Source organism: Hyposmocoma kahamanoa, unplaced genomic scaffold (assembly GCF_003589595.1).
Source record: "Hyposmocoma kahamanoa isolate Upper Pololo Valley unplaced genomic scaffold, ASM358959v1 92, whole genome shotgun sequence".
Lineage (NCBI taxonomy): Eukaryota > Metazoa > Arthropoda > Insecta > Lepidoptera > Cosmopterigidae > Hyposmocoma > Hyposmocoma kahamanoa.
This window is the reverse complement of record NW_020654748.1, coordinates 7,878,018-7,890,072: the sequence shown is the minus strand read 5'-3', so window position 1 is coordinate 7,890,072 and position 12,055 is coordinate 7,878,018. Positions and strand designations below refer to the sequence as shown.

General features: G+C 34.6%; 1 protein-coding gene across 2 annotated transcripts in view; it reads left to right on the top strand.

Annotated features, from left to right (window-relative positions):
• Positions 1 to 2,032: 2,032 nt before the first annotated feature.
• LOC113236545 (antichymotrypsin-2-like) overlaps positions 2,033 to 12,055 on the top strand; it is a 22,297-nt gene continuing 12,274 nt past the window's right edge. For both annotated transcript variants that reach the window (XM_026472672.1, XM_026472673.1), the window contains exons 1-8: positions 2,033 to 2,073; positions 6,227 to 6,327; positions 8,837 to 8,980; positions 9,084 to 9,287; positions 9,661 to 9,759; positions 9,956 to 10,096; positions 10,470 to 10,679; positions 11,061 to 11,205. In XM_026472672.1, coding sequence (XP_026328457.1) covers positions 2,055 to 2,073; positions 6,227 to 6,327; positions 8,837 to 8,980; positions 9,084 to 9,287; positions 9,661 to 9,759; positions 9,956 to 10,096; positions 10,470 to 10,679; positions 11,061 to 11,205 — 1,063 coding nt within the window. In that variant the 5' untranslated portion in view covers positions 2,033 to 2,054. The remainder of the gene's footprint in view (positions 2,074 to 6,226; positions 6,328 to 8,836; positions 8,981 to 9,083; positions 9,288 to 9,660; positions 9,760 to 9,955; positions 10,097 to 10,469; positions 10,680 to 11,060; positions 11,206 to 12,055) is intronic.

Genomic DNA, 12,055 nt, shown 5'->3' with positions numbered 1-12,055 from the left:
ATTGTGTCAATCGCATTAAATTAAATCCGAGGCAAAATAAAACTTTAAAAAATGTATTATGGATCGTTTTTTGTAACAAAATATTCGATTCGGTACATCAGTCAAACTGCATGGAAAATGAAAATCGGGAAACCAATAACTTGTCAAAATATCAAAATAGTGAATCATTAAATAGTGAAATAAAAAAAGTCGTAATGTGGTTTCGGGCAAACAAAACAAGATCTTTACATAAAAGTCGAAAAGTTTTAGCGAAAACTCTGTAAATCATGTTTCTGCCTTGTAATTTTAAACTATTATTGTATTTAATGTATTTTTTAGATTTTTTTATGAATAATAAGTCAAATACTATGCATTAAAAATAACACTAAAAACTTTAAACAATCAATGGCTGCTTGTCAAATCCCTATCCCTCATATCAGACTCTATAATTGAAAAATAGTACGCACTTTCAACTACAATAGAAACGAACTCGTTTCCACGGAAAGCGTAATGAGAGAAATGTAGATGATAAGGAGTCCGTGGTACTCATTGACTTACAAATAAATGGACGACGGCTCTAATACAAAAACCACGAAAAAAATGTCCCAAGTCAACCTATTTAAACGTAGTGACATGTAAAGGAATATGAAAAAGCTAAAACGTTGAATTTAAATTGTAATGTCATCGCAGTACTGTCTAATTTTGCTTGCTTCGCTGTCAGTCGAACAAACGAAGACTAAAGCGTGAATGACGCTCTGTACACGATTTTAACGCCCTATAAGTTCGGACACTTTTAAGCGCGGACCCGACGTCCATATAATTGTAAGTCAATGGTGGTACTACAAAAACTAACAATTCTGACTAATCCCTTTTTCCACACGCAAAATAGGCGCTTTGACGTCGACTTGCGGACACCAGCCCGTCACATCAAGTACCAAGTAATCCCTTTTTAAAGCAAATCATTTAAAATCAAAGTAAAATCCATTAGGGCTTTAAATAATTTAGGATGATATACTCGTATACGGTTTTAACTAAGTTTTCCTTATTTTGTTGGAATTATTTCCTTGTTCATACAATCGGTGCGTTAGTTGCATCCAAAATCGGTTATGATAGAATTAATGAAATACTCTTTATTACACATAAACTAAACAGTGACAACACAGGAACTGTTCTGTAACATAAGTAATAAAATTATATTGTAATTTGCAACAGACGGCCTTATTGCTATGTAGCAATTTCTTTCTGGCAACCTTGGGATAGAAATTTAAGATATGCAAAAGGGGTGCAAATAAAAGATAGCTTCATAAATATAGTACATAATAACTACTAAACTTTATATATATGTAGGTACTTAAAAACTCGTATAGAGAATTTTAATACATGAGAATAAATAGCAATATTATGTATACTTTTGAGAGAAAGTAGAAGTACAGAAAACAAATTAAGGGATAGCGAAGAAACGACGAAACTTGGTAAGGAAGTGATCCTTGACACGTTATTTGGAGAAATCAAGAGAAGGGGCTAGTCGAATCGGTTCAGAGAGGGAATTCCATTCCAGGATGTGAAGATCTCTGCGCCAATGACTGATCATCCACCAAGTTGTGAGCGATATTGGGAAACATGGTCGAATTGACGAAATCCGATATTTTAGAGCCGTAATCCGAGCATCCTTGAGGCGGTTTGCTCCCACTAGTTCTATTGAGTAGTTCTATTATATAACTACTGGGACAAAAAGTCTCAGCAGTTCTGTTAAATTATATCCTCCTTTTTTGAAGTCGCTTAAAAATCATTGAAAAGAAGTTACCTGATATTATTTATTATTTTCGGGGTAAAAATAGAAATAACCCAATGCAACTACTTGGAATTATTTTTTTCTCACAATTCTATTATTCTTGAAATATAATTTAATAGAACTACAGGGACTTATTTGTCCCAGTAGTTCTATAATACGTACTCAATAAAACTATTAGGAACGAATCCTTGAGGCCTCGGACAAAAAAAAAACAGATAAAAGAGGAGTCACATCATGCCAACAGGTTATTCTGACATCAGCGGTCGCACACGCAGCAACAAACATGAAGCTTATTTTAACACGTGAGTTTTTTTCCTTAAACGTGGTTAGGTACCGTTTTATGTTAGGCTTGGTGTTAATGTTTGAAGGCTCGATATGTATGTTTTGTTTACGTATAACTTAGAAAATCTTATGTATATATGTATATATATATATATATATGTATATATATATATATATATATATATATACATATATACATATATGTGTGTGTGTACGTTTATCAAGAATTATGGGACCACTCGCCATTTTCGTTAATATGCAGAGTGTGTTTTGAAATGTGACAGTAAGGGGAAATCCGAAACCATATAAGATACAGGGAAACTGTCTTAGGAATTTTAAGTGTTTTTTGAAAAAATAATTTTGGTATATTATGTTTTGTTCAAGCGAGAGTTGTCCATAAAAATGAATAAAAATGTATCAAAATATTTTTAGTGCTAATCGACTTAGTTTCATGAAAGGATCATTTCATTGTATGGGACGAAAAAAATTGGGACAGCCGAAGTTGGTCATATTTCAAAAAATATTTTTCATACAAAATAATAAAACTGACAATTTTTTTTAATGTTAATAGACTCAGTTTCTATATACGTCTATATACCTCTTCCAGCATATTAAATTAGTATGCTGAAAGACGACTCCGGCCGGATCGAAGGAATTTTTTCTGAGTGTTTGAGCTTTGTATTAATAATTATGACAAACTAGTGGAGTAAATTACTTCAAATAAAAATAATTGAATATCAATTCGATAAAAATTTAAATACAATGAATGGCGACTTCTCTAGCCGGGGCTGATAGCTGTAAAGGTATCTAACTGGGTGACGAAATATCATAGATTTCTTATATATGGCGCTACGGCTAAAAAGTCGTTGAAAAACCAAATATAAAGATCCGACAACAAGCGCATAGAATAATTTGCGAAGTCCGCTGGTTCGTTCCGTGGCTTAGTTGGTATAGCGTCTGGCACTGTAAGCTAGAAGGTGTCGGGTTGAATCCGGCCGGATCGAAGGATTTTTTTCTGGGTGTTCGATCTTTGTATTAATAATTATAACAAACTAGTGAAGTAATTTCACATAAAAATAATTGAATATCAATTCAATAAAAATTGTAATACTTAAGGTGTTCATCACAGTTTAGTCGTGTTATATTGATTAATAACCTTTATTAAATGCAGTAAGTAAATACTTAATGATATTTTTATACCACCATCGCAGATTGTTATTTTAATTATAGAGTTTGATTATGAAATAGAAATGAAATGCTGAACAATTCTGAATTTGAGGCAACCTTGTTCAATTTACCCCAAACACATCAATAAACACTTTTTAATGTCATTTTATAAACACTGAGCGATCGCTTCAATTGTATAGTCAATGGGGAGTGTGACAACCCGCGCTATGAAACTCGAGTGCACCGTAAGCCTTGGTTCACACGGCGTTATCCTGCACGGTTTTTAACGTATTCGACTATAAACAGATAGATAGCGAGGTGTTCACACGATATATTTTCGTGCGTTTAAAAGACGGATATTTAATCACACAGCAATCGCCCTGGGAACACGTTTGTGATGGATCCACGCTTCGTTGCACTTTTATATCGGCATAAAATAATAGAATTGGCATTACCGCCAGAAGAACAGCAGGTGGGTTTATACAATTCCATAGTTTTGTCCCACAAAACGGGCCTTTATTCCACTAAAGATATCAATAAATAAATCGTTGTCCACAGAAGATTCGCCGGTCATTTTCTATTATTAAAATTAAGCGTGCCCGCCTTCCAAAAGATACTTCATAGACGCCGCTTGTTCGGTGACTATTCGATAAAAAAGTATGACTACGCGCTGTGTGAAAGAGATGCATTAATACTATACGCCACTTTCACACCGAATACGTTAAAGTTCATTCGATTTGCTTGAAAAGTCCGTTGCGCATTCGATAAACATAGACATGTGTGCGGTTTTCGGCAGAACAAACACTATGTGGACGGTTCTAAATCTAATTTATGCGCTACTGTTTATTTGGTAAAAACATTGTACTGCAAAAAACGTGCAGTACAATGCCGTCTGAACGGGGAGGTAAGATTATACTTACGTGTGCATCCGTACACGGGCGGCGAGCGTGCACACATACAAGTCGCGCTGCTACCTTTTATGTGGATTTACTCTAAGTGTCTTATTATACTATACTCATAGAGAATAAAGTTTCGAGTCAAATATCAATCAATTATCTCCGTAATACATATCAAATGATAATTCTTATAATTTAATAATTAGATTTCGCTTTAACTTGTTTTCCCAAATTACTGGTTTTTTAATGATTTTTGAGTTCAGTAACCTATAGTCCAATAATGATCCGATTCTTTAAAAAAATCTTAACTGTATTTTCGATCTTAAGCCTAGTTGTGACAAAACGTGTTCTTGTGTGTCAATGGATATATAATTACAGTCAAAGTTGAGTAGATTATTTGTAAAAGATAATTTTGTGTTGTTTTTTATTTACTTCACGTTATCGCGATAAAATATTGCTGCATCAATTTGATTTTAATGGAATCCTACAGTTATACAATGAAAACAATTTTAACTCAAGGTCGTAACTTTGCAAATGAAAACAAACATTCTTATCAAAATAATTACTGTAATGTTTACCACCTTGCTGATTTTTTTATGTAACTATCTAATACTAGACTTAAGTTAGTACGCAATCTGAACTGATGGTAAATATGCGTGAATTTTGTCGGTTATAATACCGTAAAATATGTAAAATCAAATTTATTTCGGAATAATCGTTCCAACTAATTTGGCCCCAACTTTTTCACATGCCTCAATATATACACAAACCAAATTTGTCGTTCATAAAAATATTTTGCAAATGAATCGTTCCAAAATTTGTGATTCGAAATGTCCATAGTAATCGTTATAATATTCCTTCTCACATAGTGGGGCGGAACCAGTTTTATAATAACTGCCAATCAAGTTTAGAGCGAAGAAGCGAATTCAAAAACGAGTTTTTAATTACGAGGAGAATCAGTACGATTTAAAAATAAAACTTATTTACTATTATACATAACTGTAATGAATTCGTGTAAATGAAGTTGCGTGAATGAAATGATATTCTTTAATCTTGATTATGTAACTTAAGTATAAAAACGGTAATTTAACGTGGAACGGGCGGCCTTATTGTTATGTAGCAATTTGTTACAGAAAATCTTAGGATAGACATTTGGGATATGCAAAAGGGGTGCAGCCAAAGGATATCTGGAATAATTTCCAGGTGGTGGATAAAAGGATATATCCTCCACCTGGAAACCGATAAACCGCAGCTGCCCAAGGAGCACACTTTATACGCCTTAAAACTGTTATGTCTATAAACTGTCTTAATATGGTATTGATTTAGATAATAGTTCTCTATAAATGGTTTTAGAAAAAAGAAATTGTTCTTATAGACTTTTTAACACCTTTTTAATACGAAACAACTTAATTAGTGTAGTCTCTCTTAAGATTTAATCTTATAGTCTGTTGGTGTTCTAGCTCTCGTAGGATCGTTAACGTTCGGTGGACGATGAGGGTTCTTGCTCTTCTCGAGATCAGGATCTTAAATGAAGCACTGACTACTAATCACTATCACCACCTTTATTGCTCAACATGTTCCTACTTAAGTACAAAAAATCAATTACATAAACAGATAATAAAAAAATTATTACATTAAGACTTATCGATGATATGAAATACTACTACGGATAATAATTTTGCTTTTCTCTAAAACTGCACTATTTACGCAAATTCTCTAAAATTTTAGAGAATTTGCGCGAAAGAATGACACAACCACACCATAAAAATGGAGGACTGACCTCAAATAGGTCTAACAAGACCTACTGTTGGCACGCGTCAGACGCTAACTAACCACTTCTACTGTATTCTATTCTATTCTATTCTATATTAATACAAAGATCGAAATCTTTGTATTAATAATTTATAATACACAGGGAATAAATTTAGGAATAACGGAGAAATGACGAACTTAGTAGTTAAAAAAATGTTCCTTGACATGTTCTGTGAAGAAATCAAGAGAAGGGGATAGACAAATAGATTCAGGGAGGGTAGTCGTTCAATGTAACTTGCACTTTGACAGCCATTTCTAAATAAATAAATAAAATTATTTTTAAATATCTACTTTACAGTATCGGTTCTAGTGGCAGTAGCTATGGCCCAAGAATATGCGGAACTACTGGACAAACTTCTTAAGGAGGGAAACGATCGATTCACTGCAAGAATGTTTAATGTAAGTTTTTATGTCTTATTTTACTTATTTAACGTCATTTTTCCCGAAACACAACTGAAACATGTTGAGAAAAAGTAGCATGATTAATTATTTAATACAATGTATAAAAGGTCTGAATTCAAACCAAATTCAAGCTCATCAATCATCCACGAGCCGAGTATCTTAGTAAAAATATCATGTTACAAAGAAAACTTGAATTACCCAGTCGTCGAAACGCGATTCTGTAAGTTGTTTTCACGAGAAAAGGCTTGAAAACAATTGGAATAGCTAGTTAATCACTCGGATCGTCCCTGCACTGTACACTTAAGAGTTTAGAGTTAGTCGTAATAATTTCTTGCAAGCGGCTCACGCTGCAGGTTGGAAGGGAAAGTTCCTCTGTAGTGCATTGGTTCGACTTAGATAAGGCCTTAGACAAACTAATGGATATGTATAAGACCACCCATTAAAAGACAATCCAACTCTGCCAGTTGTCTAGTTAAGTTCTGGTCTTATTTCTAGTTTTAAAACAGCTCCTTTTGCTCCCGAAAACGAGGTGGCGCAGCCCGTAGAATTACTGAAGAGCTGTCTCCCACGTTCACGAAAACCCTAATAAGTGTTTTTACATGAAAAAGTGGTTTTTACCATAAACTTTGCAAGTAAACTTTACGGATACTTGTGCGATACAGCGGACTATACAGTGCAGCGTGGTAATCCTGTGAGCTAAATAAATTCTTCCTATAGCGGAGACTACAGAGATGAACGATGATTTTCCGCCTTTCTACTCGTCCATTGTTCTGTTATTTTGGGATTACTTTTCGCCCATTATAACTCGTTAACTTAAACGTGTCTTTCTTTCAAACTCTGTAAAGCTATTTTAAGTAATTATTAAGTTAAACGTTCCTTTACATCAAACTCTGTACAGTCATTTTAATTAAACGTCTTAATTAAAAGGATTAAACAGAGTTTGGTGTCTCGTAACGCGTTGAGGCAAGCGTACTTTGCACGTCGTGGTGAATGTGCACCGACCCCACGGCGCCGATTCAACCGGCGGCGCACAGTGTGTTATAGAGACCATTTTTCGGACAAGGCTTTTTCATTGCAAAAACCTACAGATCAAGTTATTTAAAACATTTAGAGTAGAACTCCCGAGTGGCAAATTTGCTTAGTAAGGGGAAAAATAATTTTTGAGATTTGCATAATTTTTATCCGGATAAAGTGAAAAAAAATTCTACACTCAATTTAAAAATAATACATAAAAGTGTCGTATATAGTTCGAAAGAACTTTATTAATATCACCTCTTACACTTTATATAAATCTCGTAACTTTCTGAGGGTCGTATTCTAGAACTCTACTCAATGCTCAAGTCAGGATTGCAATGGAAACACAAACACTGGAAATACGACCCTAATGGCAGGTACTTGAGTATGATTTCGAGTGCTCTTTAAACCATACTCAAATCCTGACTTGAGCATTGAGTAGAGTTCTAGAATACGACCCTTAGGTTCGTAGTAATACGTATTTTAAAATTTTTAGAAATATTCAAAATACCGTCATAGTGAAAGTGACGGTGATTTGTGTAAAAGAATTCTCTGTATAGTCTGAACGTTTAAATTTGTTTGCAAAAATTTTATAATTCCCAAAGATAATATGAATTTGGTACTAATTTTCAGTGCATTTGGCACTGAAAATCGTTCTATTTAACCTCCCAGACAAAATGGTGCGTAATTGTACACTTACACAGTCCCGCTACGCTTGAAAGTGCTCTTAGGAATGGATGAATTAAATATTCTTTATTACACATAAAATATACAGTGGCAACACAGAACAGTAACTTAAGTAGAAAAAACTAATAAGTTAATGCACAACAGGCAACCTTAGGTAAGAAAGATATACATATTCAAACGGAGTGCAACCAAAGAATATCTTCATAAATACACTTCATGTATACATATGATGTACTGGAGCTGGATGACTGACAAATCCGGGTACCTAACATCTGCATAGCTCAGTATGCACCTGTATCGTACCCGCACCATACAAGTGAGAGTATAGAGTTAGTCATAACAACCAAGGTAGATCTGCATGCACTTTCGGGCAGCTTACGCTGCAGCTTAGGCTAGAAAGTTCCTCTGTAGTGCATTGCTTTGACTACATAAATAAGGCCTTAGACCACCTATTAAACGAAAGGCATTGAACTCTGCCGGTTATCTAGTTAAGTTCTAGTTTTATTTTAATTAATAACGAATTTTAATATATAAAATCTCCGTTCGCTCCCGAGAATATGATTAGCTAAACAACGTACCCAAAATTATTTTATTCTTGTGAGTACTACGGACTTTCAGTTCTTATTTTTCGGAAATGGAAATTCTTAATAAACGTTTAAAAAATATGAGCCTATATTTGAAAATTATGGCCCATATAGTATACAATATCAGAGTACGAAATTAAGAACTGTTATTGAGTGTAATCTCTAAAAATTATTGTGGATCATTTCATATTAAACATTTTGTGTTGCTTTTTGTGTTGCAGGAAGTGGTAAAGAGCAAACCGGATGAAAGTGTTGTATTGTCTGCGTTCTCTGTGATGACTCCTCTGGCCCAACTTAGCTTGGCGTCAGAAGGTGCATCTCATAATGAGCTTCTCAAAGCCATTGGTCTCCCCAACGATAACATTGTAAGTAAATTCTGACAAGTGTCTGGTGTGTTGGAACGAACGATCTTGACTATTGAACACATTTTATTACCAATGACTAAAATCTTCTTATGTTCTTTTTTAGACAAAAGCAGTATTTTCTCGACTGAACAACAGGTTGCTATCAATAAAAGGCATTGAACTCAAAACAGCTAGCAAAATATATGTTCCTAAAGGTTTCGAGTTGAATCCTGAATTTTCTGCTATCACCAGAGATGTCTTCAAGTCTGAAGTGAAGAATGTAGATTTTACGAAGAACACGGAAACAGCTAAAGAAATCAATACTTGGGTAAAAAGCTCCACCCTCTTCTGAATAATTCAAACTAATATACTAATATACAAATGCGATAATAACTCTGTATGTTACGTTTTCACGCCTAATCCGCTGAACCAAATTTGATGCATTTTGGTATAGAGATACCAAGATGGGACTTAGGAGAAAGGCGTAGGCTACTTTTTCTCACAAAAATAAATCTTAAAGTGGGTAAAATAGTGGATGAAAATTTGTATGGTGAGCCAATAATTTTTCAAGTAAGTAGTACAGTAGGTTACTCGAACACTTATTCAACGCAACGCACGAAGTCGCGGGCATCAGCTAGTATCTAAAAAAATGTTTGTTATCTGACAATTGGTACGGATTTTAAAATTCTACACCTTCACAGGTAGAAGACCAAACCAACAACCGTATCAAAGATTTAGTGAAAGCTGAGCTCTTGGATTCCTACACCCGTCTTGTACTTGTCAACGCTATTTATTTCAAGGTAAGCATACAACTATCGAAAGGATTGCAGAGTTCGGTATCCAAGTAAAATAAGTATAATTATGCTCAGAAACAATCAGTGTGACTTTCATAAACTGACTGATATTTAAAAAAATTATGACAAATTTGTAAACTTCAATTTGGAACATTTTTCTATTACACTTACAAGTGTTCTAAACGTGTTTAAAAAAAATTAGGGCAAATGGGACAGTCCTTTCAATAAGAAAGATACCACGGAGCAAGACTTCTACGTCTCCAAAGGCAAAACAATCAAAGTTCCAATGATGCACACAAGCGATGAATTCAAATATGCTGATAGCAAGGAGTTGAATGCCCAGGTAATATAACTATGTAAATTTAATGTCCTTTATACCGTTCATAAGTTTTTGTTAAATAAAATCACAAACACTCTAAATCCTTTACACTAAGCACTTTAACCGCCTCTGTGGCTGAACGGTTATCATTACTGGACTTCCATGCTGAGGTCCTGGGTTTGATTCCCAGGCCGGGAGAAATATGTGTACAGCTTACATTTATTTTGCTCGTGAGTTTGGGTGTAATTTGTGGTTGTCTATTGTGTGCCCATGGCACCTGCGACACAGGGTTTCCCTAGTGCGTGGCTATGAGAGTGTTCCGTTAAAAAAAATCCTTGTGTTGTTTTGCATAACTTCATTTTACAGAGAAATTACTTACCATAAACACCTTCTTTAGTTGTTGGAGCTGCCTTACAAAGGATATGAAGCCTCTTTCATCGTAATTCTACCCAAAGAAATTGACGGCCTTGCGGCTCTCGTAGAAAAGCTTAAAGATCCTGCCGCCTTGGAATTAGCTACATCGAATATGAACTATTTTGCCATAGAAGTATCTTTGCCCAAATTCAAGATTGAGACTGAAACTAATCTTAAGACTGTTCTTCCAAAAGTAAGTATTGCCAATAATGTAACTGTCGTAGTTGGTCAGTTTACCGATGCATCCAAAACAAATTTGGATTTAAGTTGGCGTGCACAAACGGCCATGAATTTTGAATTATATGAATAATAACAAATTTTTCCACACCGAAAGAATCACCAGCAACGGTTATAGTTAGAAATATTGTAATCTCTCTCTAAATTGTGTGTCAAGTACCAACATATATTTATTTATCGAAGCATACATTACCGTTCATTCCTTACAAAGAATCTACATTAACATAGATGTGCATTTATTAAAATATCATAGATACACAAGAAATAGTAATCTATCAAATTTCCTCAAAATTATATAATTTTTTTATATTTCAAATAATTATTTTAAATTTGTCAGATGGGTGTGAATCGTCTTTTCCATTCTCACCAAGCACAATTGAGTCGTTTGATAAAGGACGACAAAAGTATGTTTGTAAGTGCAGCCATCCAAAAGGCATTCATTGAAGTCAATGAGGAAGGTGCTGAAGCAGCAGCTGCAAATGGTAAGCTTTTTCAATCTGGCTATGAAAAGTATTCTAATTTTTTGGATTCAAGAACTGATAAGAACAACTAACTATTTTAGCGGTTAGATAAATAAAGAGTATGCAGCATTTTGGCGTGACAAATGTGTGTTAAAAATTATCATTCACTATTATATACAACTCAAAATTATGTAGATGTTAAACCATTATGTTCTGTTATTAATAAACAGGTTTCATATTTATATGGTCAAAAAGCCGTGGTAGCCTAATGGTTTGACCTGCCGCCTCTCAAGCAGAGGCCGTGGGTTCGGATTCGGGCTCACAGTTTCTCTCTCTCCACTGAGTTTCTCGGAATTTGTATGCAATATTTACTTTGAAGTTTACCATGAGCAAATGAAACCTGAACGTCAAATAAGGTTCACAAGATTTGGTAAAAGTGTGAAGTCCCCGACCCGCATTGGCCAGCAGTGCGGACTATGGCCTTCGCTTGAAAGGGGACCCGTGCCCAGCAGTGGGACGTCAAAATGGGTTGATGATGATATTTATATATTAGGAAATTATTTTACTCTACTAATAGTCGAAAGTTATCATTTTCACTGGAACTTCTTCATAGTTAACCACAGACGTACTAAGAAAAAAATTCAGAGGTATTGTATTGAGAGCTGCGTCTCCTTCTTTCAATGGTATAAAAGACATTCAAGGCAAACCATTCGTTTAATATTTTGCTCAAAACAACACAATGAACTCGCTTTAAAGGAATCGTCCACTTTTAAACAAAAACGCATCACGGAGCTACAATTTCTAGAATTTCGACCGTAAATATCTGTGGTGCAGGTGTTGAACCTGCTCCCAACAGTCGTAGTTGTGTAAC